This window comes from Heteronotia binoei, chromosome 19 (genome assembly GCF_032191835.1).
Source record: "Heteronotia binoei isolate CCM8104 ecotype False Entrance Well chromosome 19, APGP_CSIRO_Hbin_v1, whole genome shotgun sequence".
Classification (NCBI taxonomy): Eukaryota; Metazoa; Chordata; class Lepidosauria; order Squamata; family Gekkonidae; genus Heteronotia; species Heteronotia binoei.
The window spans coordinates 29,894,345-29,916,708 of record NC_083241.1 but is presented as its reverse complement, the minus strand read 5'-3'; the positions used below and the strand labels follow the sequence as shown (position 1 = coordinate 29,916,708).

The following is a 22,364-nucleotide window of genomic DNA, read 5'->3' as shown; positions in this document are numbered from 1 at the left end:
ACTCTGCTAATCCAGGGATTGTTATGCAGCTGCATCTACTATTCAATAGACAAGGTAGGTGGGGAGGAAGAGGGGGAACCGTCAGAACGATTCAGGATCTGCGCTGCTGTGAGCTCCTGCTGAATGTGAGGCATGAAAAGAACTAAGAGACTGGAGAAGGAAGCAGTGTTCCCTCTAAGCTGAGTTAGTGTGAGCTAGCTCACTGTTTTTTAGGCTCTGGCTCGCATGTTTTTGTCTTCGCTCAGGGAAAATGCCCCCAGAGGAAACTCATTTATTCAGCCGCCAAATCGCTTGCTCACAACTTTAATGCCAGTAGCTCATGAAGTAGAATTTTTGTTCACAAAACTCCACAGCTTAGCAGGAGTAGTGGAAGGAAGCGATTCACCTCTCTCTCTTTTTTTTTTTAAATTAAAATTAACTTTATCAAAGTTGAGATTGAAGTTACACAGACAACGGTCAGTATACATTAAAATAGCTTATGTAGAGGTATAAAGTATCACACTAATAAAATGTATTCCTAACAAAGAGTGATAACACTTCACGTTCTAGGAAAGCAGTTCTTATAGCCATCTCTGTTGTTGTGCCCAACCAACTGGTAGAAAGTTTGTGTTTACCCAGTAGACTAATAAGGGGTGCCATTTTTCAGCAAAATTAGTTTGTTTACTGCTCTGTGGATCCCATCTGAAATATTCTCCATTATATATTGATCCCACAATTTGCAGTACGATAGAGATAGGCTGGTTGCTGCTTGGTTTTTCCATTTGGTGGAAATTGATGTTCTGGCAGCTACAATGATTGCATTTATTAAATCTTTGTTTCTTGGGGGGGGGGGTATGTTTGTTGAGGCCAGTAGTTCAGCAGTAAGATTTCAGGTCTAACTGGAATGTCACACCCAGATATCAATTTAATTTGGAATAGTGCTTCCTTCCAATTTTTTTGTATCTTTTTACAGGACCACCAACAATGAATATATGTCCCAAATCTGCATACAATCTTTCCAATATTTGGGGCTTTGGTATGGTATCATAATTTTTGAATTTTGAATCAAGGCTTTTTTTGAGGAGGAATGCACAAGAATGCAGTTCCAGCTGGTTTGGCATCAGAGGGTGTGACCTAATATGCAAATGAGGTCTTGCTGGGCTTTTTCTACAAAAAAAGCCCTGTTTTGAATGATTGGAACTTGGTTGTTATGATTTGTGGAGGAAGAGAGAAAGTGCAGAAATGTTCCTTCTTTGCGGAAGTAGTCTGGGATTTTTCAGTTGAGGAACGAGATGATGAAGGATGGAACCTGATAGAGGTGTATAACATTATGCCAGGGGTGGAGAGAGTGGACAGAGAGAATGTTTTCTTCCTCTCCCCAAATAGTTGAACTCAGGGTCGTTTTGTAGAAAAATAGGTGGTGGAGCTCATTAGCATAACTCAATAGCATATGCTGCCCCCCCCAGGCAAAAGCAACTCAGTGCAAGAAAGGAGAGCCAGCCAGCCCAAGCAGGCCTCGCTCGCCTGGGGCTCTCCTGCCCCCTCATCCCCAGTCAAAAGGCCAGCAAGCCACCCGCCACCCAAAATCACATAAGAAGTGAAGAAAGGGTGGGTGGGGGGCTTCTCCAGGGGTTAATGAGGGCTTCTGGGGGCGTGGCAAAGCCCCTGGTGGCTGGCTGGCTGTTATGCAGCTGCATCTACTATTCAGTGGACAAAGTAGGTGGAGAGGAAGAAGGGGAACCCTCAGAAAGGTTCAGGAGCTGTGCTCCTGTGAGCTCCTGCTGAATCTGAGGCCTGGTTGAACTCATCCATTGAAGTTGGTGGGCAGTAGATTCTTTACTCAGTGAGTGTTTTAAATTGTCCAGAGCAATGGCCACAAGCATAGACAGCTTTCAAAGGGGATTAAATAGATTCATGGAGGAGAGGTCTGTCAGTGCCTACTTGCTATGGTGGCTGAGGGGAACCTCCACCCTCAGAGGCATGAATCCTCTGAATCCTGGAGCCAGGAGGCAACATCAGAGGAAGGCCTCGGCCTCTGTGCCCTGTTGCTGACTGTCCAGAGGCGTTTAGTTAACCTGTGATTGAGCTCAGCCTTGTGTGTTGCTTGGCTTTCGGGACTGGGAAGGGATGTGCCTTGGGCCTTTGTCTGTTATCTTATGGCATAAGATACAAAGGAGCAAAGACATGGAGCTGCCTTGGTTGTACAGTCTGTCAAGGTCAGTATACTATTGCCTGCTCTGACTGGCAGCAGCTCTCCAGAGTCTTCAGGCAGAAGCCTTTCCCATCACTTGCTACCTGGTCCTTTTAACTGGAGGTGCTGGGGATTGAACCGGAGATCTTCTGCATGCCAGTCAGGTGCTCTGCCACTGAACCAGATCAAGGTCTGTCCCCAGGGTGGTCAGACTTGCTTAACGTAAGACCCACATAGAATAAACGTTAAATGGTTGAGAGTTGCAAGGAAGGAAGGGAAATAGGTGGGGGAGGATGAGGTGGAAAGAAAGCAACTTTAAATGCATTCTCCAAGCTTCTGACCGGTTTGGCTTGGAGAAGTGATTTAAGGAGATAAATCCCTTCTCCAAGCCGCCTAATGGGGTGGTGGGGGCTTCGAGAGCCACACAATTTGTGTGAAAGAGCCACATGTGGCTCCCAAGCCACAATTTGGCCACTCCTGGTCTGTCTCATCACCTGATCTTTTTAACCGGAGATGTCAGGGATTGAACCTAGGGCCTTCTACACCAAAGCAGACACTTTGGCACTGAGTTGGGCTCTCAAATAGGAGCCCTTCATGTCACCTGAGCCCTTGGAACCAGAGGTCGAACCTGTGACCTCCCGCGTGCAAAGCAGCTGCTGTGCCACAGAGCCACCACCCCTCCCGGTGGAACTGGTGAGAACTGGGCACTTGTGACTGATTGGAACCAGCAGGTAGCTGCAAGATGCCCAGCCTTTAATGGCGTTACACCTGGCGAGCATGCTTACCTCAGCTTATTTACGGAGGGGCGGGGGGGTGTCTTTGCTGGTGGAATCTTCCTTGCTGCGAAAGCCAATTCCCCAAGGTTCCGTCGATCCAAACCCCCCCCGTCCTTTCCCGACTGCAATTGATTGCTTGTCTGCCACCCACCGCTTCCCAAATATCTCTCCGGCTCCAGCTGCATTTGCTGCTTCGAGTCTTGGCTGGACGCATTTATCAAATCAGCTTCTCTTCTGAGCCTCGTGCAGGGAAGGAGAGGCGGCCAGGCTTGCGGGGGATTCCCCCCCCCCATGTTTTGTTTTTTTGGCTTCTGCGTAGCAGAATGTGCCTTTCCACTGCCAGAACAAACCTTTCCCAAGTATGTCACAGCGTGTCCTTTTCCCCCAAGTGACAGTTTCCTGCTCGAAGAAGCAACGGCTTCAGCAGACTGGAAGGAGATTGCCTGGGCCGGCGGCTTGCCTGCCTGCTTGCCCTTCTCTCACCCTCCCTTCCTTCAGCCTGCTCCCTTTCTGCGGGGGGAGGCAGCCGGGAAAGGAGCAAAGCCTGCAGATTTGCTAGGGGAGAGGGGCAGCGGCAGTGGGTCATTCCAGGTCGTAAAGAAATAGTGACAGGAGGATGGCAGCCCAGAAGCCTGTAGGCTGCAGCCTTCAATCGCAGCTGCTTTTAAAAAAAAACACACATATTTTTATTTATGTAATTTTTAAAATACAGATTTTATTTTATTGACTCTAATCCAATACAAAGGGAGCATGTGGTACTGTGTTGTGTGGTTTGTTTTAACTGCATTTTATTGGTTTTATTGCACTTGACTGGTTTTACTTGGATGTAATCCGTCCTGAGCCCGCCTGGGAAAGGGCGGAATATAAATTTACCAAAAGAAAGAAAGAAAAAATAAATAAAAATATAAACCTAACATGCAAGAGTCCAATTTAGATCACTGGATGCATACAACAGACAATTTACAAAAGCAATACGTAATATGCTCGGTATTAAGAATTAAGAAATAACTTACAATTCATTCTATTAGGCAAAAAAAGGAAATAGTCCCAAAGAATTCCAAAACTGGGCCCAAAGCAAATCATAATCTATAGCAAATCAGTATCATTTTTGAAGAAGGGGTTATCCATTGTCTTTCTCATTACATACAGGTCCCATAACTTACCATACCACATTTGTGTTATTTATTATTTATTTTATTGTTCGCTTCTCAGATGTTTTAATCGCCACTCACCTAAAGGGTCTCGCAGCGACTTACAACTTTAAAGCCAGGAAGGTAACAACAACAACATAAAAACAAATAAATATAGAAGAAGAAGAGATTGGGCTTATACCTCACTCTTCACTCAGAGTGGCTTACAATCGCCGTCCCTTCCTCTCTCCACAACAGATACCCTGTGAGGTAGGTGGGACTGAGAGAGCTCTGAGAGAACTGCTCTTGAGAGAACAGTTCTGAGAGAACAGTTCTGAGAGAACTGTGGTTTACCCAAGGTCACCCAGCTGGCTGCACGTGGAGGAGGAGTGAGGAAGCAAACCCGGTTCTCCAGATTAGAGTCTTCCGCTCATAACCACTACACCAAACTGGCTCTCTTAATAGCAAATATTAACATTAAAATGTAAAAATATATGGCTATCTCCATATTACTGTTAAAACAGCCCAAACGTGTGGATACCCTCCAAAAGACCAACCTAAACTATTCAGCTTTGCATGTCCTGTGGAAACTAAACAAGTCCGGCAGGGTACGGGTATCTTCTGAGAGTGCATTCCACAGGGTAGGGGCCAAAACTGAGAAGGCCCTTCCCCTGGTTATAACTAACCAAGCCATCCTGGGTCCAGGCACCCGCTAGAGGCCCCTAGACAATGACCAAAGGGAGGGTGTGTGTGTTTGTAACAGAGCTTGAGGTGGATTACACATAGCAAATAACTATAGTTACAAAATGGGACATTCAGTAACTGATGCATTAAACAGTGGTTACCAACCTTTTTGGTCCCAGGGACAGACTCCAGGGCCAGCCCACCGACCGCGGCCCAAAGCAGGCAGGGTGGGGGGACCCAATTCGGCCTCCCCCCCCACGGCAGCTCCTCCCTCCTGTTTTCCGCCCCCATTTTCCTCCTCCCTTGCCCTCCACGCAGCCTCACCGCTTCCTCCCCCCCATTTTCCTCCTCTCTCCTTCCCCCCACCGTGCAGCCTCGTCACCTCTCCCCCCCCCATTTTCTCCATTTAAGGCTGGGAGAAGGGGTGGTGAAGTCCTCCCAGGCCACTCCCCCACCAAACAGCTGCGGGGGGGGGGGGGGGGGAAACCGCCACAGCCAGTGGCAGTCGAGGGCACATCGCGCCGCAGGCAGGCACACCCCCCAAAGCGCTTCAAACCCCCCACAGCCTGCAGCGTTCACCCCCTCCTTCCCTTCCCTTTCTGTTCCGTTCTGTCGCCTTCCCCGCCCCCCCCCCCCCCCGCAATCTCAAGGCAACAGGAAAGGAAGCGAAAGAAAGAGGTGACAGAGGGGGAGGCAGGCACGCCTTGGCTGCAGAGCCCAGGCGCAGGGGGAGGGAGGCGAAGGGACGAGAAGGGAAAGGAAGGGCGGCTGGTGGCCGGCAGCAGTGGTGAGCGATGCTGCCCTTGCCTCATTCCCACTTGAGGAGGAGGCAAGGGCAGCATCACTCGAAGCTGCTGCAGCGGCTTTCCCGGCATGGGGAAATGGGGGGGGGAACCCGCGGGGGGTGACGGCGAGGCTGTGCGGCCCATGGAAAACAGGCGGCGGCCCACTACCGGTCCCCGGCCCGGGGGTTGGGGACCCCTGTTCTAGAAGACTGGAACCACCAGAAAGAACCACCAGGAACCATTCGCAGAACACATGAAGTGGTGCAGAAATGATCTAAATAGGATCGTATGAACATATGAAGCTTCCTTATACTGAATCAGACCCTCTGTCCATCAGTCTACTCAGACTGGCAGCGGTTCTCCAGGATCTCAAGCTGAGGTTTTTCGCGCCTACTTGCCTGGACCCTTTTTGGTTGGAGATGCCAGGAATTGAACCTGGGATCTTCTGCTTACCAAGCAGATGCTCTACCACTGAGCCACCGCCCCTCTCCTACTGACAATAACTTGTGCACCGCAGTACAGACCGCTGTCCCTAATTATTTATCCAGGCAAGTTTGTAAAACCATTTGAAGCCTATAGAAGGGCTGATGACATTCAGGCAAATAGCATGGGAATCCACAGCTCCCACTGCAGCGCATCAGCACATGCCCAGCTGCCTTGGTCTGTCAAGCTCAGTCTTGTCTCCTCTGACTGGCAGCGGCTCCTCCAGGGTTTCAGGCTGAAGCCTTTCCCCTCCCCTGCTCCATGATCCTTTAAACTGCAGGCAGGGGAGGATGGAATGTAAGGGCTCTTTCTAGCAGGAGCTCCTCTGCATATTAGGCCATGCCCCCTGATGTAGCCAATCCTCCAGGGGCTTAGAGGACTCATAGTACAGGGCCTTCTGTAACTATGTGGTTGTGGTTGGCTACATCAGAGGGGCGTGGCCTAATATGTAGAGGAGCTCCTGCTAGAAAAAGAGCCCTGATTGGCGTTCCCACTATTATGCGTGAAAATTAGAGAAAGCTAGGCATTCCGGATTGACATGGATGATGATTGAATAATTTTTGGCATTACTGGACCTAGAAAATTGCACATAATATACAAGATTGGTCCCCAGAAGAAGGATTAGAGATCCGAAATGGCTTGCTAAGTGGACCGGTTCTCCGTTGGACCTTTTCCTCAAATATTGCACTGGAATATAATACAGTGGCTTTGTGCCATATAAGGACATTAGTAGCATTGTGGAACGAATGGGGTTTTAACTTTCCGCATGACTGATATGTTTTATATCGATGATACCCTTTTTGTATTTTGATACTACAACAACAACAACAACAACAAAATTTTATTTATATCCCACCCTCCCCGCCGGGGCAGGCTCAGGGCGGCTAACAACACAATTCAAGTTTAGCTATACAGATAGATAAAATTACAGTTAAACAACATGAACATTTAATTAAAAATCTGCTTAAGTTTTAAAATTAAATTAAATTAAATTAATAAAAGTGCTAATGCTATGTTTACTTTATGTTTGCTTTTATGTTTGCTTTTATGATGGCGGTTTCCTTAGCAATTTCCATTTTCATCAGCGAAAGCCAGTCGGAAGAGGAAGGTCTTGCAGGCCCTGCGGAACTGTTCAAGGTCCCGCAGGGCCCGCATTTCCTCTGGAAGTTGGTTCCATAGGCTCGGAGCTATAGAGGAGAAGGCCCGATTGCGGGTACATTGCAACTTCACCTCTCTTGGTCCGGGAATAGTCAACAGGTTTTTCCCGGCTGACCTCAGTGCTCTCTGGGGTTCATATGGGGAGAGACGGTCCCTAAGGTAGACAGGTCCTCGACCATATAGGGCTTTAAAGGTAATGACCAGCACTTTGTAACGGACCCGGTATATAACTGGCAGCCAGTGCAGCTCGCGCAGCCCAGGCTGTATGTGTTCCCATTTAGGAAGCCCTAACAACAGTCTGGCCGCTGAATATATATACTATATATTCAGAGCCCCGTGGCGCAGGTACTGCAGTCCTAAGCTCTGCTCATGACCTAAGTTTGATCCCTGGCGGAAGCTGGGTTCAGGTAGCAGGCTCAAGGTTGACTCAGCCTTCCATCCTTCCGAGGTCGGTAAAATGAGTACCCAGCTTGCTGTGTGTGTGTGTGTGTGGGGGGGAAGTGTAGATGACTGGGGAAGGCAATGGCAAACCACCCCATAAAAAGTCTGCCGTGAAAACGTGAAAGCAACGTCACCCCAGAGTCGGAAATGACTGGTGCTTGCACAGGGGACTACCTTTACTATATATTCATTACACAGTCAGAATTGTGTTTTAGCATGGGGAGTTTTATCTTTGTTGTGAGGGAACTTCTCCATGCCAGGCAGATGCTCTGTCACTGAGCCACAGTGCCCCTCCCCCTGCTACACCCAATCAGGTCATCCCTCCAACTCCAGCATTTCCTTATTGCCGGGTCAGTAGATCCAGGTGGGCAGCCATGTTGGTCTGAAGCAATAGAACATAGTAGGAGTCCAGTATACCCTTGAAGGCCGACCAAGTTTCATTCAGGATGTAAGCTTTCACGTGCATGCACACTTCATCAGACAAGTAATGAGGTACAGCGAGCAGAGCTACATATAGCTGGCGGGCAGAGGTTTAGAATGCAAAAAAGGTACCAAGTTAAAATCCAGTGGCAAAACAGTGTAATTAATAAAGTGAAAGAACATTTGGTCTGGATTTGGTTTCCCACACAAATGCTATCTGAATAAAACTTGGTTGGTCTTAAAGGTGCTAATGGAGTCTTATGGCTGAGCGCTTTGCAAGCCGCAGTCCAGGCAATGGCATCGGAGGCCAGCTGTCAGCCTAGACCTCTTTGAAACAAGTCTGACTTGCTGAAGAGCTTCAGTAGACCTGGGCGCAGCTCTCGTTAATCCGAGCCGGATTGGCAAAGAGCAACGGCCTTCCTTTCCTCCCCGCCCACGCGCACCAACTGCCTCCTGTTTTTGTGGTTGGGCAAATGCTGGAAGTCTGCTTGCACGGCTTCTCTGGCTCTGTTGCTTTTTTGGCTCGTAAAAAGGCAGATTTGTCCCTGTCTGAGGCTGCCAGTCGTATATACATTGCATGGGATTGCCATCCAGTTTAACAGCAGCTCAGGTCCTGCGGCGAAACTAGGGTTGCCAATCCCCAGGTGGGGGCAGGGAATCTCCTGGTTTGGAGGCTCTCCCCCTGCTTCAGAGTCACCAGAAAGTGGGGCGGGGGAGAAGGAAATGTCTGCTGGGCACTCCATTATTCCCTAGGCCTATGGAGACTGATTCCCATAGAGCAGGGGTCCTCAAACTTTTTAAACAGGGGGCCAGTTCACTGTCCCTCAGACTGTTGGAGGGCCGGACTGCCATTACTGTACAAGGCCGCGGGCCGTCAGTTCTCCGTCTTCTGCATCTCTCTCCCTTCCCCACACCACACACCCCGGCCTGGGAACTCACCTCACCTCGGTATCACCTCGCACTCTGTCTCCGCCGCCTCAGCCCAGTGCCGGAAATGTGCGTTGCTAACGCGAGTTTAGGTCGAATATCACTTCCGGTCTGATTTTGCCATAACCCGGCGGGCCGCATAAACGTCCTCAGCGGGCCGCATCTGGCCCGCGGGCTGTAGTTTGAGGACCCCTGCCATAGAGTAATCAGGGTATCCGAGGCTCGGGGAGGGCTGTTTTTTTGAGGTAGAGGCACCAAATTTTCAGCATAGCATCCGATTCCTCTCCTCAAAACACCCTCCAAGTTTCAAAAGGATTGGACTGGGGGGGGTCCAATTCAATGAGCCCCAAAAGAAGGTTGCTTTCACGTTTTCACGGCAGACTTTTTACGAGGTGGTTTGCCATTGCCTTCCCCAGTCCTCTACGCTTTCCCCCCAGCAAGCTGGGTACTCCTTTTCCCGACCTCGGAAGGATGGAAGGCTGAGTCAACCTCGAGCCAGCTACCTGAAAACCCAGCTTCTGCCAGGGATTGAACTCAGGTCGTGAAAAGAGCTTAGGGCTGCATTACTGCAGCTTTAACACTCTGCGCCACGGGGCTCTTAGCAGTTGCTGTGAGCGGTCCAGCAATTCCCTCTTCCCACAGCCTCCGACAGACCATGGAGGCCCCTCATTTGGAGGTATTTATGGGATAGTTCATCTGCCCCAAGTGACTTAAACAAGGATTTCCAGGCCTCTTGACATCCCCAAATAGTGCTATCTTTGACAAATGTTTTGGACAGGCTGCCACGCGAGACCAGACCTGTTTGCATTGCTGCTCAGATCTACCGCAGGAATGTCCTTCCCTTCCCGTACACCATAAAGACTTGCACCCTTCATTGCGTACGTTCTTGGAGCAGGCGTTTGTTTTCCATCTCCGGGCAAATAATCTCTGGGGATTATTTTAACATGGCGTTTTGGCACATTATCACGCGATGGTTTTTCGTCTCGGCGCTTGCATTGCATTGCATTGCATTGTTACAATTGATTTGTGACTCGTTTCAAGGAGAGACGATTGAAGGCGAGGGTTGTTTGCAGTACAGAGCCAGTGCAAGAGGAGACGTAGAACAAAGGTCGCTTCCCCAGAAATCTTCCACTGCGGAGCTCGCAGTGGTAGATTTGGGATTCAAAACACTGGCAGTTCTTTTCCAGTTTGGAAAGCCAGTTTGGTGTAGTTGTTAAGTGCATGGGCTCTTGTCTGGGAGAACCGGGTTTGATTCCCCACTCCTCCACTTGCAGCTGCTGGAATGGCCTTGGGTCAGCCATAGCTATCGCAGAGGTTGTCCTTGAAAGGGCAGCTGCTGTGAGAGCCCTCTCCAGCCCCACCCACTTCACAGGGTGTCTGTTGTGGGGGAAGAAGATAAAGGAGATTGTGAGCAGCTCTGAGTCTCTGATTCAGAGAGAAGGGCGGGGTATAAATCTGCAATTCTTCTTCTTTTCCAAAATCTGACTAGTTTTATTTTTTTTTCAGAATTAAAACATCGAGGCTTGTCTTTTTGTTAAACCTGTTTTCATAAGGACAGAACAGGAGTGGCCAAACTGCAGCTTGGGAGCCACATGTGGCCCTTTCACATATATTGTGGGCCTCTCGAAGCTCCCACTGCCTCGTTGGCCAGCTTGGAGAAGACATTTCTCTTTAAAGCACTTCACCAAGCCAAGCCAACCAGCAGCTTGGAGAATGCATTTAAGGTTAAAGTTGCTTTCCACCTCTCCTTCCCCCATCTGTTTTCCTTCCTGTCTTGCAGCTGTCAAACATCTGAAGCTCATGTCTCTCAAAAATCTGACATTTATTCTGTGTAGCTTTTACATTAAGCAAGTTTGGCCACCCCTGGGACAGAATTTTACTTTGTTTCCATATTGAGATCTCTACTGCATCTCAAGCGGGTCTGATTGTCTGAGTAATAATAATAATAATAATGTCTGAATAATAATAATGAAAACAGCAGGGGTGCAGGACCAGCAACCTCCGGGGCTGCATGGAGTTGGAAGATTATATTGGATTTATTTGAGATTCACTCTCTGAATCTCAGAGTCTCAAAGCAGCTCACAGTCTCCTTTACCTCCCCCCCCCCACAACAGACACCCTGTGAGGTAGGTGGGGCTGAGAGATCTCTTCCAGCAGCTGCCCTTTCAAGGACAACTCCTACGAGAGCTATGGCTGACCCAAGCAGCTGCAAGTGGAGGAGTGGGGAATCAAACCTGGTTTTCCCAGATAAGAATCCGCACACTTAACCACTACACCAAACTGGTTCCCTTAACTTGGCTCCCTTGGAGTTGTATGAGTAGAAAGAACTTTTTCTTCCTCTCCCACCATACTGGAACTGCAAGGCACCCAGTGAGATTAACGGATAGTAGATTCAGGAGAGACAGAAGGAATTACTTCTTTAATCAACAAGTGATTAAAATGTAGAATTCGCTGCCAGAGTACGTAGTGACGACCACAGGCATAAACGGCTATAAAGGAGGATTAGACAGACTCATGGAGAAGAGGGCTATCTAAGCTGTGGTGACTCTTATGTTCGGAGGTGGTAAACCTCTGAATACCAGGGTTAGGAGGAAACATCCAGGGAAAGCTTCAGCCTCTGTGAGGTTGACCTCTCTGTGAAACAGGATGGTGGACTAGACGGATTGCTGGTAAGGGCTCCTCTTAAGTTCTAATGGAGGCCTCGGCCTCTGTGTCCTGCTGTCAGACCACTAACGGAACAAGTTGGCCACTGTATGAGACAGGATGCTAGACTAGGTGGACTGCTGGTCTGATCCAGCAAGGACTCTTCTGATGTTCTTATGAAGGCCTCAGCCTTTATGCCCTGTTGTTGCCCCTCCAGAGGAACAGGTTGGCCACTGTGTGAGACAGGATGCTGGACTAGATGGACCACTGCTCTGATCCAACAGGGCTCTTCTAATGTTCTTATGAAGCCCTTGGCCTTTTTGCCCTGTTGTTGGCTCTCCGGAGGAACTGGTTGGCCACTGTGTGAGACAGGATGCTGGACTAGATGGACCACTGGTTTGATCCAACAGGGCTCTTCTAATGTTCTTATGAAGGCCTCAGCCTTTATGCCCTGTTGTTGGCTCTCCAGAGGAACAGGTTGGCCGCTATGTGAGACAGGATGCTGGACTAGGCAGACCACCGGTCTGATCCAACAAGGGCTCTTCTTCTATTCTCCAAGTCTCCGAGAAAGTTACATAAATATTTACAAGTTGACCCTTTTAAAGAAAAAAAAAAGTTAATTCTTCTCCCTGAAGGACTTGCAGTTGAACTTAGCTTGTCTAGATGGATGTGTCTTAACACAGTGAAAGCTGAAACTCAGTGGTAGAGCAGATGCTTTACAAACAGGTGCAGTCCCCAGAAGTTTCAGTTAAAAGGTTTCGGGTAGCCGCAAGGAGGAAGTCCTCTCTTTCCGAGACCCTAGATGGCATCTCCCATCTAGTCTAAACAAGCCAATAGTCTGACACTGCATAACCCAGCTCCGTGTGCTCATTGGGTAATTATGATAAGAATCCAGCCAAAGAGGATGAGGGCTCATAGTTACCAGCCCGTATTGGGGCATTGTTTCAACTGCACTTAATATGGGGACTATCCATATCCTCCTGGACCGATCCCTGCACCTTTGAGAGGGCGTTCCGCTTTCTTTCTTACCTTTCCCGCCACCCCAATACTTACTTCTAAGCTCCATTGTTCCAAACCCCCTGAGAATTTTGCTGGACTCTTAAGATTTGACAGATTTCCTATTATCTCTCCCCCCCCCAACGAAAGAGGGAAAATAGCCAAAACATATAAAGCAGACAGATGGACATCTTCCTCGTGCTACTGCGGCCACATAGGTGAAAGTCATTTTAAAAGTATGATGGGAGGAATGTCTTATTATGACCATTCTAATTCAAGAACCATTTTAAGGTAGATGCTGAGCCGATCCAATTTAGTACACCTTCCAGTGATGTCAAGGGCGGGCGCGCGGCACATGCACACGAGCTGTGCTAATGAGCTTCGGCACCTCTTCTGTTACAAAGTGCGTGCAGCATATATACAATCGTAACGGAATAAAACCAATTTAAATCAATTTACAGATGATGGCGATAATGTGGGAGGGAGTTGTGACCCCAGAAACAACGAGGAGCGATCGGTGTCCGTGCTCCGCATCATCCCGAGTGCCCCCCCTTCCCCCCATTACCATCATTACAGATCAACCGGCCTGCGATGTCCCCATGCTGGGTCGCGCAGAGCTGCAGCCCACATGAGCAATCAGTCCTGCCAGCTTTGTGTGTCGCACGGTGGCTTAGCCCATGTCTCCGAGGGGACGGGGGTGTTGCTAATGAGTTACCGCCGGTTATGGATGAGCGTGCCTTGAGTCAAGGCCGGGCGCCCCGACCGAGCAGAGATCAATGCGACCCAGACTCCTCCTGATAAATGCTTCTGTCTCCAGCAGCAGCTGGGAGGGGGCAGAGGGAGGGCAGCTGTTGCTTGGTGCTGATTAAAAGAGTGCAAATGGCAGGTGGGGGGGGTGTTCAGGGAACATGGCCGGGCTCTGAATGCAAAGAAAAGAGGCCGGGGCATTCTGAAACGTAGCTGGATTTTTCTCCTCTCGACCGTACACCTTTCCAGAGCCAGTTTGGTGTAGTGGTTAAGTGTGTGGACACTTATCTGGGAGAACCGGGTTTGATTCCCCATTCTGCCACTTGCAGCTGCTGGAATGGCCTTGGGTCAGCCATAGCTCTGGCAGAGATTATCCTTGAAAGGGAGAGCTCTCTGAGCCCCACCCACCTCACAGGGTGTCTGTTGTGGGGGAGGAAGGTAAAGGAGATTGTGAGCCATTCTGAGATTCGGAGTGGAGGGCAGGATATTAATCCAATATCATTTTCTTCTTCCCAGTAGCACGAAAGCCTCGATGGCTGTAGGAGAGAAAGTCCTGGGCGGTTCCCTCTAAGCTGAGTTAGCGTGAGCTAGCTCACGGATTCTGAGCCTCCAGCTCATGCATTTTTGTCTTCGCTCCGGAAGGATGACCCCAGAGCACAGTAATTTGTGCAGCAGCTTACAATTTTAATGCCAGTAGCTCACAAAGTAGAATTTTTGCTCACAAGACTCTGCAGCTTAGAGGGAACATTGCTCACAGCACGTGTGTTTGGTGGGCAGTTCTATCCTGGCAAACCTTAACAAATTGATGTGACTTGGAAAGCTGAAGGGAGTAGCCGGGACCATCCTGTTAAGTGCCGGGGAGATGCTGTTCCAGCCTGAAGCATTGTGGCCATCGATTGGCTAGCTCTTTTGGAGAAGGACCAAAGGCACATCGCTTGAGTCGATGGCCCCGGCTGGCTGTTCCCGGCAGCCCAAAGGATTCCCATTTGTGTGTCTCTGCAGACTTCTTGTTGGGACTCATCAATTGCTGATCTGCCCCTTATTCCATCTCTGGCTGCCGGAGGACCACTGTGGAAGGAGGAAACACGAAGGCACTGGGGAGCTTTTAACGCTAGCACCGTTTCCCCCCATTGGCTGGGCTGTCAGGCTGCTTCACTGCTCCCTCTTCGCCATATGGACTAGCGCCTCGACTAGGGTTGCCAGGTCCAACTCAGGAAATGTCGGTGGACTTTGTGGGTGGAGCCAGGAGCAAGGTTGTGGCAAGCACGGTTGAACCCCAAAGGGAGTTCTGGCCATCATGTTTAAAAGGAACACCTTCCTTTAAAATGCCTTCCTTCCATTGGAAATAATGGAAGATGGGGGCACCTTCTTTTAAGAACATAAGAGAAACCATGTTGGGTCAGGCCAGTGGACCATCCAGTCCAACACTCTGTCGCACAGTGGCCAAAACAAAACCAGGTGCCATCAGGAGGTCCACCAGTGGGGCCAGGACACTAGAAGCCCTCCCACTGCTTCCCACCCAAGCACTCAGAATACAGAGCATCAGTGCCCCAGACAGAGAGTTCCATCGGTATGCTGCGGCTAATAGCCACTGTTGGGCCTCTGCTCCAGATGTTTATCCAATCCCCTCTTGAAGCTGTCTATGCTTGTAGCCGCCGCCACCTCCTGTGGCAGCAAATTCCATGTGCTAATCACCCTTTGGGTGAAGAAGTACTTCCTTTTATCAGTTCTAACCCAATTGCTCAGCAATTTCATTGAATGTCCACGAGTTCTTGTATTGTAAGAAAGGGAGAAAAAAGTACTTTTTTCTCTACCTTCATCCCATGCATAATCTTGTAAACCTCTATCATCATGTCACCCCTCTATGGACGTTTCTCCAAGCTAAAGAACCCCAAGCATTTTAACCTTTCTTCATAGGGAAAGTACTGAAAGTTTTGTGCCTCTACCTCAAAAAACAGTCCCCCCCCCCCCAGAGCCCCAGATACCCACAGATAAATTCTTCATTACGCCCTATGGGAATCGGTCTCCATAGGATATAATGGAGTGCCCAGCAGACATTTCTCCGCCCCCTTTCTGATAGCCCTGAAGCGGGGAGAGGGCCTCCAAACCAGACAGTCCCCTGCCCCTACCTGGGGATTAGCAAACCAAACCGGATGAACACAGTAAAGTTAGGAAGCAAGGGAGACCTGTGTGCTACAAAAAAGGCAATTTCAGTGAAATTTACAAGACTATGCTGCAGTTGCTCAGTACAAAGAATTTTTTAACAACTCACTATTGAAGGAATATCTCATACTATTTTATAACACATAATGCACATAACCAAAATTATAAATCAAAATTACAAGAAGAAGAAGAAGAAGAATTGCAGATTTATACCCCGCCCTTCTCTCTGAATCAGAGACTCAGAGCGGCTTACAATCTCCTGTATCTTCTCCCCCCACAACAGACATCCTGTGAGGTGGATGGGGCTGGAGAGGGCTCTCACAGCAGCTGCCCTTTCAAGGACAACCTCTGCCAGAGCTAATGGTGAACCCAAGGCCATTCCAGCAGGTGCAAGTGGAGGAGTGGGGAATCAAACCCAGTTCTTCCAGATAAGAGTCCACACACTTAACCACTACACCAAACTGGCTCAATAAAGCATTTGCTATTTTTCATCATGAAAGAGCCCTATTCACACGACCTGAGTTCGATTCCAGCGGAAGCTGGGTTCAGGTAGCCGGCTCCAGGTTGACTCAGCCTTCCATCCTTCCGAGTTCGGTCAAATGAGTCCCCAGCTTGCTGGGGGGGGAAGTGAAAAAGACTGGGGAAGGGAATGGCAAACCACCCCGTCAAAAGTCTGCCGTGAAAACGTTGTGAAAGCAACGTCACCCCAGAGTTGGAAACGACTGGTGCTTGCACAGGGGACTACCTTTACCTTTTTACATTATATGTTATAAAATAGTATGAGATATTCCTTCAATAGTGAGACTTCAAAAAATTCTTTGTACTGAGCAACTGCAGCATAGTCTTGTCAATTTCACTGAAATTTACTTTTTTTGTAGAACACAGGTCTCCCCTGCTTCCTACCTGGGGATTGGCAACCCTAGCACCAACTGATGTGCTTGAGGTCCCTGGCTGGTATCCTGGACAGGGGAGGCTCAAGGAAGTCTTTGGGTTTTTTCCTCAGGGCAACAGCACTCAATACACCTCGTGCCCCCAGCACACCTGCACAGCTTCCCTAGTGCCCCTGGACATCAGCGATGGAGTGTGGGTATACCTTTATAGAGGCAAAGTTCGAACATTGGGGTTTTTTATGCCACACACTGCACTGCTGTGCCAGATTCTTTGGCGTTGTAGTGCACATCCAGGGGTGGAATTCTAGCAGGGGCCCCTTTGCATATTAGGCCACACACCCCTGATGGAGCCAGTCCTCCAAGAGCTTACAGGGCTCTAAGTACAGGGTCCAGGGATAGAATTCTAGCAGGGGCTCCTTTGCATATTAGGCCACACACCCCTGATGGAGCCAACCCTCCAAGAGCTTACAGGGCTCTTAGTACAGGGCCCAGAGATAGAATTCTAGCAGGCACTCCTTTGCATATTAGGCCACACACCCCTGATGGAGCCAGTCCTCCAAGAGCTTACAGGGCTCTAAGTACAGGGTCCAGGGATAGAATTCTAGCAGGGCCTCCTTTGCATATTAGGCCACACACCCCTGATGGAGCCAACCCTCCAAGAGCTTACAGGGCTCTTAGTACAGGGCCCAGAGATAGAATTCTAGCAGGGGCTCCTTTGCATATTAGGCCACACACCCCTGATGGAGCCAATCCTCCAAGAGCTTACAGGGCTCTCAGTACAGGGCCCAGAGATAGAATTCTAGCAGGGGCTCCTTTGCATATTAGGCCACACACCCCTGATGGAGCCAACCCTCCAAGAGCTTACAGGGCTCTTAGTACAGGGTCCAGGGATAGAATTCTAGCAGGGGCTCCTTTGCATATTAGGCCACACACCCCTGATGGAGCCAACCCTCCAAGAGCTTACAGGGCTCTTAGTACAGGGCCCAGAGATAGAATTCTAGCAGGGGCTCCTTTGCATATTAGGCCACACATCTCTAATGCAGCCAATCCTCCAAGAGCTTTCAGGGCTCTTAGGGCAGGGTCCAGAGATAGAATTCTGGCAGGGGCTCCTTTGCATATTAGGCCACACACCCCTGATGGAGCCAACCCTCCAAGAGCTTACAGGGCTCTTAGTACAGGGTCCAGGGATAGAATTCTAGCAGGGGCTCCTTTGCATATTAGGCCACACACCCCTGATGGAGCCAACCCTCCAAGAGCTTACAGGTCTCTTAGTACAGGGTCCAGGGATAGAATTCTAGCAGGGGCTCCTTTGCATATTAGGCCACACACCCCTGATGGAGCCAACCCTCCAAGAGCTTACAGGGCTCTTAGTACAGGGTCCAGGGATAGAATTCTAGCAGGGGCTCCTTTGCATATTAGGCCACACACCCCTGATGGAGCCAACCCTCCAAGAGCTTACAGGGCTCTTAGTACAGGGTCCAGGGATAGAATTCTAGCAGGGGCTCCTTTGCATATTAGGCCACACACCCCTGATGGAGCCAATCCTCCAAGAGCTTACGGGGCTCTTAGTACAGGGTCCAGGGATAGAATTCTAGCAGGGCCTCCTTTGCATATTAGGCCACACACCCCTGATGGAGCCAACCCTCCAAGAGCTTACAGGGCTCTTAGTACAGGGCCCAGAGATAGAATTCTAGCAGGGGCTCCTTTGCATATTAGGCCACACACCCCTGATGGAGCCAATCCTCCAAGAGCTTACAGGGCTCTCAGTACAGGGCCCAGAGATAGAATTCTAGCAGGGGCTCCTTTGCATATTAGGCCACACACCCCTGATGGAGCCAACCCTCCAAGAGCTTACAGGGCTCTTAGTACAGGGTCCAGGGATAGAATTCTAGCAGGGGCTCCTTTGCATATTAGGCCACACACCCCTGATGGAGCCAACCCTCCAAGAGCTTACAGGGCTCTTAGTACAGGGCCCAGAGATAGAATTCTAGCAGGGGCTCCTTTGCATATTAGGCCACACACCCCTGATGCAGCCAATCCTCCAAGAGCTTTCAGGGCTCTTAGGGCAGGGTCCAGAGATAGAATTCTGGCAGGGGCTCCTTTGCATATTAGGCCACACACCCCTGATGGAGCCAACCCTCCAAGAGCTTACAGGGCTCTTAGTACAGGGTCCAGGGATAGAATACTAGCAGGGGCTCCTTTGCATATTAGGCCACACACCCCTGATGGAGCCAACCCTCCAAGAGCTTACAGGGCTCTTAGTACAGGGTCCAGGGATAGAATTCTAGCAGGGGCTCCTTTGCATATTAGGCCACACACCCCTGATGGAGCCAACCCTCCAAGAGCTTACAGGGCTCTTAGTACAGGGTCCAGGGATAGAATTCTAGCAGGGGCTCCTTTGCATATTAGGCCACACACCCCTGATGGAGCCAACCCTCCAAGAGCTTACAGGGCTCTTAGTACAGGGTCCAGGGATAGAATTCTAGCAGGGCCTCCTTTGCATATTAGGCCACACACCCCTGATGGAGCCAATCCTCCAAGAGCTTACGGGGCTCTTAGTACAGGGTCCAGGGATAGAATTCTAGCAGGGCCTCCTTTGCATATTAGGCCACACACCCCTGATGGAGCCAACCCTCCAAGAGCTTACAGGGCTCTTAGTACAGGGCCCAGAGATAGAATTCTAGCAGGGGCTCCTTTGCATATTAGGCCACACACCCCTGATGGAGCCAATCCTCCAAGAGCTTACAGGGCTCTCAGTACAGGGCCCAGAGATAGAATTCTAGCAGGGGCTCCTTTGCATATTAGGCCACACACCCCTGATGGAGCCAACCCTCCAAGAGCTTACAGGGCTCTTAGTACAGGGTCCAGGGATAGAATTCTAGCAGGGGCTCCTTTGCATATTAGGCCACACACCCCTGATGGAGCCAACCCTCCAAGAGCTTACAGGGCTCTTAGTACAGGGCCCAGAGATAGAATTCTAGCAGGGGCTCCTTTGCATATTAGGCCACACACCCCTAATGCAGCCAATCCTCCAAGAGCTTTCAGGGCTCTTAGGGCAGGGTCCAGAGATAGAATTCTGGCAGGGGCTCCTTTGCATATTAGGCCACACACCCCTGATGGAGCCAACCCTCCAAGAGCTTACAGGGCTCTTAGTACAGGGTCCAGGGATAGAATTCTAGCAGGGGCTCCTTTGCATATTAGGCCACACACCCCTGATGGAGCCAACCCTCCAAGAGCTTACAGGGCTCTTAGTACAGGGTCCAGGGATAGAATTCTAGCAGGGGCTCCTTTGCATATTAGGCCACACACCCCTGATGGAGCCAATACTCCAAGAGCTTTCAGGGCTCTTAGTACAGGGCCCAGAGATAGAATTCTAGCAGGGGCTCCTTTGCATATTAGGCCACACACCCCTGATGGAGCCAATCCTCCAAGAGCTCACAGGGCTCTTCGTACAGGGTCCAGAGATAGAATTCTAGCAGGGGCTCCTTTGCATATTAGGCCACACACCCCTGATGGAGCCAACCCTCCAAGAGCTTACAGGGCTCTTAGTACAGGGTCCAGGGATAGAATTCTAGCAGGGGCTCCTTTGCATATTAGGCCACACACCCCTGATGGAGCCAACTCTCCAAGAGCTTACAGGGCTCTTAGTACAGGGTCCAGGGATAGAATTCTAGCAGGGGCTCCTTTGCATATTAGGCCACACACCCCTGATGGAGCCAATACTCCAAGAGCTTTCAGGGCTCTTAGTACAGGGCCCAGAGATAGAATTCTAGCAGGGGCTCCTTTGCATATTAGGCCACACACCCCTGATGGAGCCAATCCTCCAAGAGCTTACAGGGCTCTTCGTACAGGGTCCAGAGATAGAATTCTAGAAGGGGCTCCTTTGCATATTAGGCCACACCCCCTGATGGAGCCAACCCTCCAAGAGCTTACAGGGCTCTTAGTACAGGGCCCAGAGATAGAATTCTAGCAGGGGCTACTTTGCATATTAGGCCACACACCCCTGATGCAGCTAATCGTCCAAAAGCCATTCAGTGACTGTCACGGCTGTGCAGGCATTTGTGCTATGTCTAATGCTGTATAATTGGTTCAGGTGGGCAGCTGTGTTGGTCTGAAGCAGTAGAACAAAGTTGGAGTCCGCTGTGGCATCTGTAAGACCAGCCAGGTTTTAATTCTGAGTATAAGCTTTGCTGCTCATGCGCACTTCTTCAGATGCATTCAGGGGGGCAGCCGTGTTGGTCTGAAGCAGTAGAAGAAAGTTGGAGTCCAGTAGCATCTTTTAAGGCTGACCAAGTGTAATTCTGGGTACAAGCTTTGTTGTATAATTGGAAGCAGGGAAAGGGTGCCCCCCCCTCCAACATTTAAAATCCTGGCTGTGGCTCTAGAGGGCACCAGCCTTGGCTGTTAATTTCCATCTCCCCCCACCACCACCCCTCGGCTCTCTCGCCTTTCCGTTTCTTGCCTCTCATGTGACGCATTCCGGCTCTCTTCACTATGGCAGATGAGATTTTGGAAACGCCCGGCTCCTGCAGCCAGCAAATTGAATGTGACAAGAAGGCACTTTAACTGGGAGACCTCCTCGCCTGCAGCTGATTTACATTGCAAATAACCTTTGGAGGGAGAGAAAAAAAAAGTGCTCATGAGATTCCTCCCCTCCCTCCTTTCTGTTGTTTTTTTTTTTAACAGGGAAGCTGGATCCGAAGATTCATCAGGGAGCAAAGAAGGGGTTAATGAGGCAGAAAGCGTCAGCAGCCGACCGTGACCTCTGACTCCCCGTGACCTCTGACTCCCCGGCAGTGGCAGAAGAAGGGCTCTCCTGTTGGCTGCGGAGGAGATGCCTGGGGTAGGGGAAGGGGGCGGGAATTACAGACAACACAGGTGGACGGAAAGGGAGAAGGAGAAATCTGTTTGTAAGGTGCAGAACAAAAAACGATAACTAAAGAGAAAAACGAGAGGCTGAGCCAAGTGAGGGTGGAATTACACACCAGTCCCTCTCCCCACAGTCGACTGGCTTTTAGGCCCAGCCGCGACTGTGCCGGAGGTTCCTATTGTCTCCCCACCCCCCATTAAAGCCAAGCGTCCCTTGGCGTTGTTTTCTCCTTGGCGTTGTTTCTGGCCCAACGTGTTCCCGAGGAGTCGGATTGCGGCATCAGAACGTTCAGCCTGTTAGAGCACCTGGCTGGGGGAGGGGGGAGGCGATGAGGAGGGGCGCGCCATCGAAGCTGGGGTCGCCTCCCAGAGTTGAATCAAAGGGCTCCTTCTGCGTTGCCCCCTTTGATTAATTTCAAAGCTAATGACAGGGTAGAGAGGACAGGGCAGAGGGCGGTTGGCTGCCAGCTCTCGGCTTCCTCTCAGAGCCAACTTGTCTGAAAACCGCCGCTTTGTTGACTGCTAAAAACACACAGCCGCACAAGCAAACCGGTGGGCTGAGCTGGGTAACCGGTCCCTATTCAGCTGGGTACGCAGGCGGGAAACCCCACAAGTGACAACCAGAATAAAAAAACAATCCCCCTTTCCTTTAACCTGGTGTCCTGTATTCTCACTGCAGTTTCTTCTTTGCACTTGCACAGCAAAATAGCCCACCCAGGTTTTCTTTTTTGAGTCACGCTCTCGAGCTCTTGCGTCTGCATGGTCTGGCCATCGAGGGCAGGGGATCACGCCAAGCCTTGTAGCCTCCGTAAGCTTCCCAAGAAGAGCACGAGGGGAACCGTTCCTGAATGTGGCTGCACACCTGACAGAGCCTGTTTACAGGTGCCCTCCCTCCCTTTGGCTTTAGAAAAAGAAGACGATGACATTGGATTTATATTCCGCCCTCCACTCAAGAGTCTCAGAGCAGCTCACAATCTCCTTTACCTTCCTCCCCCACAACAGACACCTTGTGAGGTGGGTGGGGCTGAGGGGGGTCTCACAGCAGCTGCCCTTTCATGGACAACTCTTGTGAAAGCTATGGC

The 22,364-nt window shown here is 50.1% G+C and overlaps 1 protein-coding gene across 2 annotated transcripts in view; it reads left to right on the top strand.

Annotated features, from left to right (window-relative positions):
* The window catches only part of TRIP4 (thyroid hormone receptor interactor 4), an 83,524-nt gene extending 61,589 nt beyond the window's left edge, over window positions 1-21,935 (top strand). For both annotated transcript variants that reach the window (XM_060260199.1, XM_060260198.1), the window contains exon 13: window positions 21,100-21,935. In XM_060260199.1, the coding sequence (XP_060116182.1) occupies window positions 21,100-21,182 (83 nt within the window). In that variant the 3' untranslated portion in view covers window positions 21,183-21,935. The remainder of the gene's footprint in view (window positions 1-21,099) is intronic.
* Window positions 21,936-22,364: the final 429 nt, after the last annotated feature.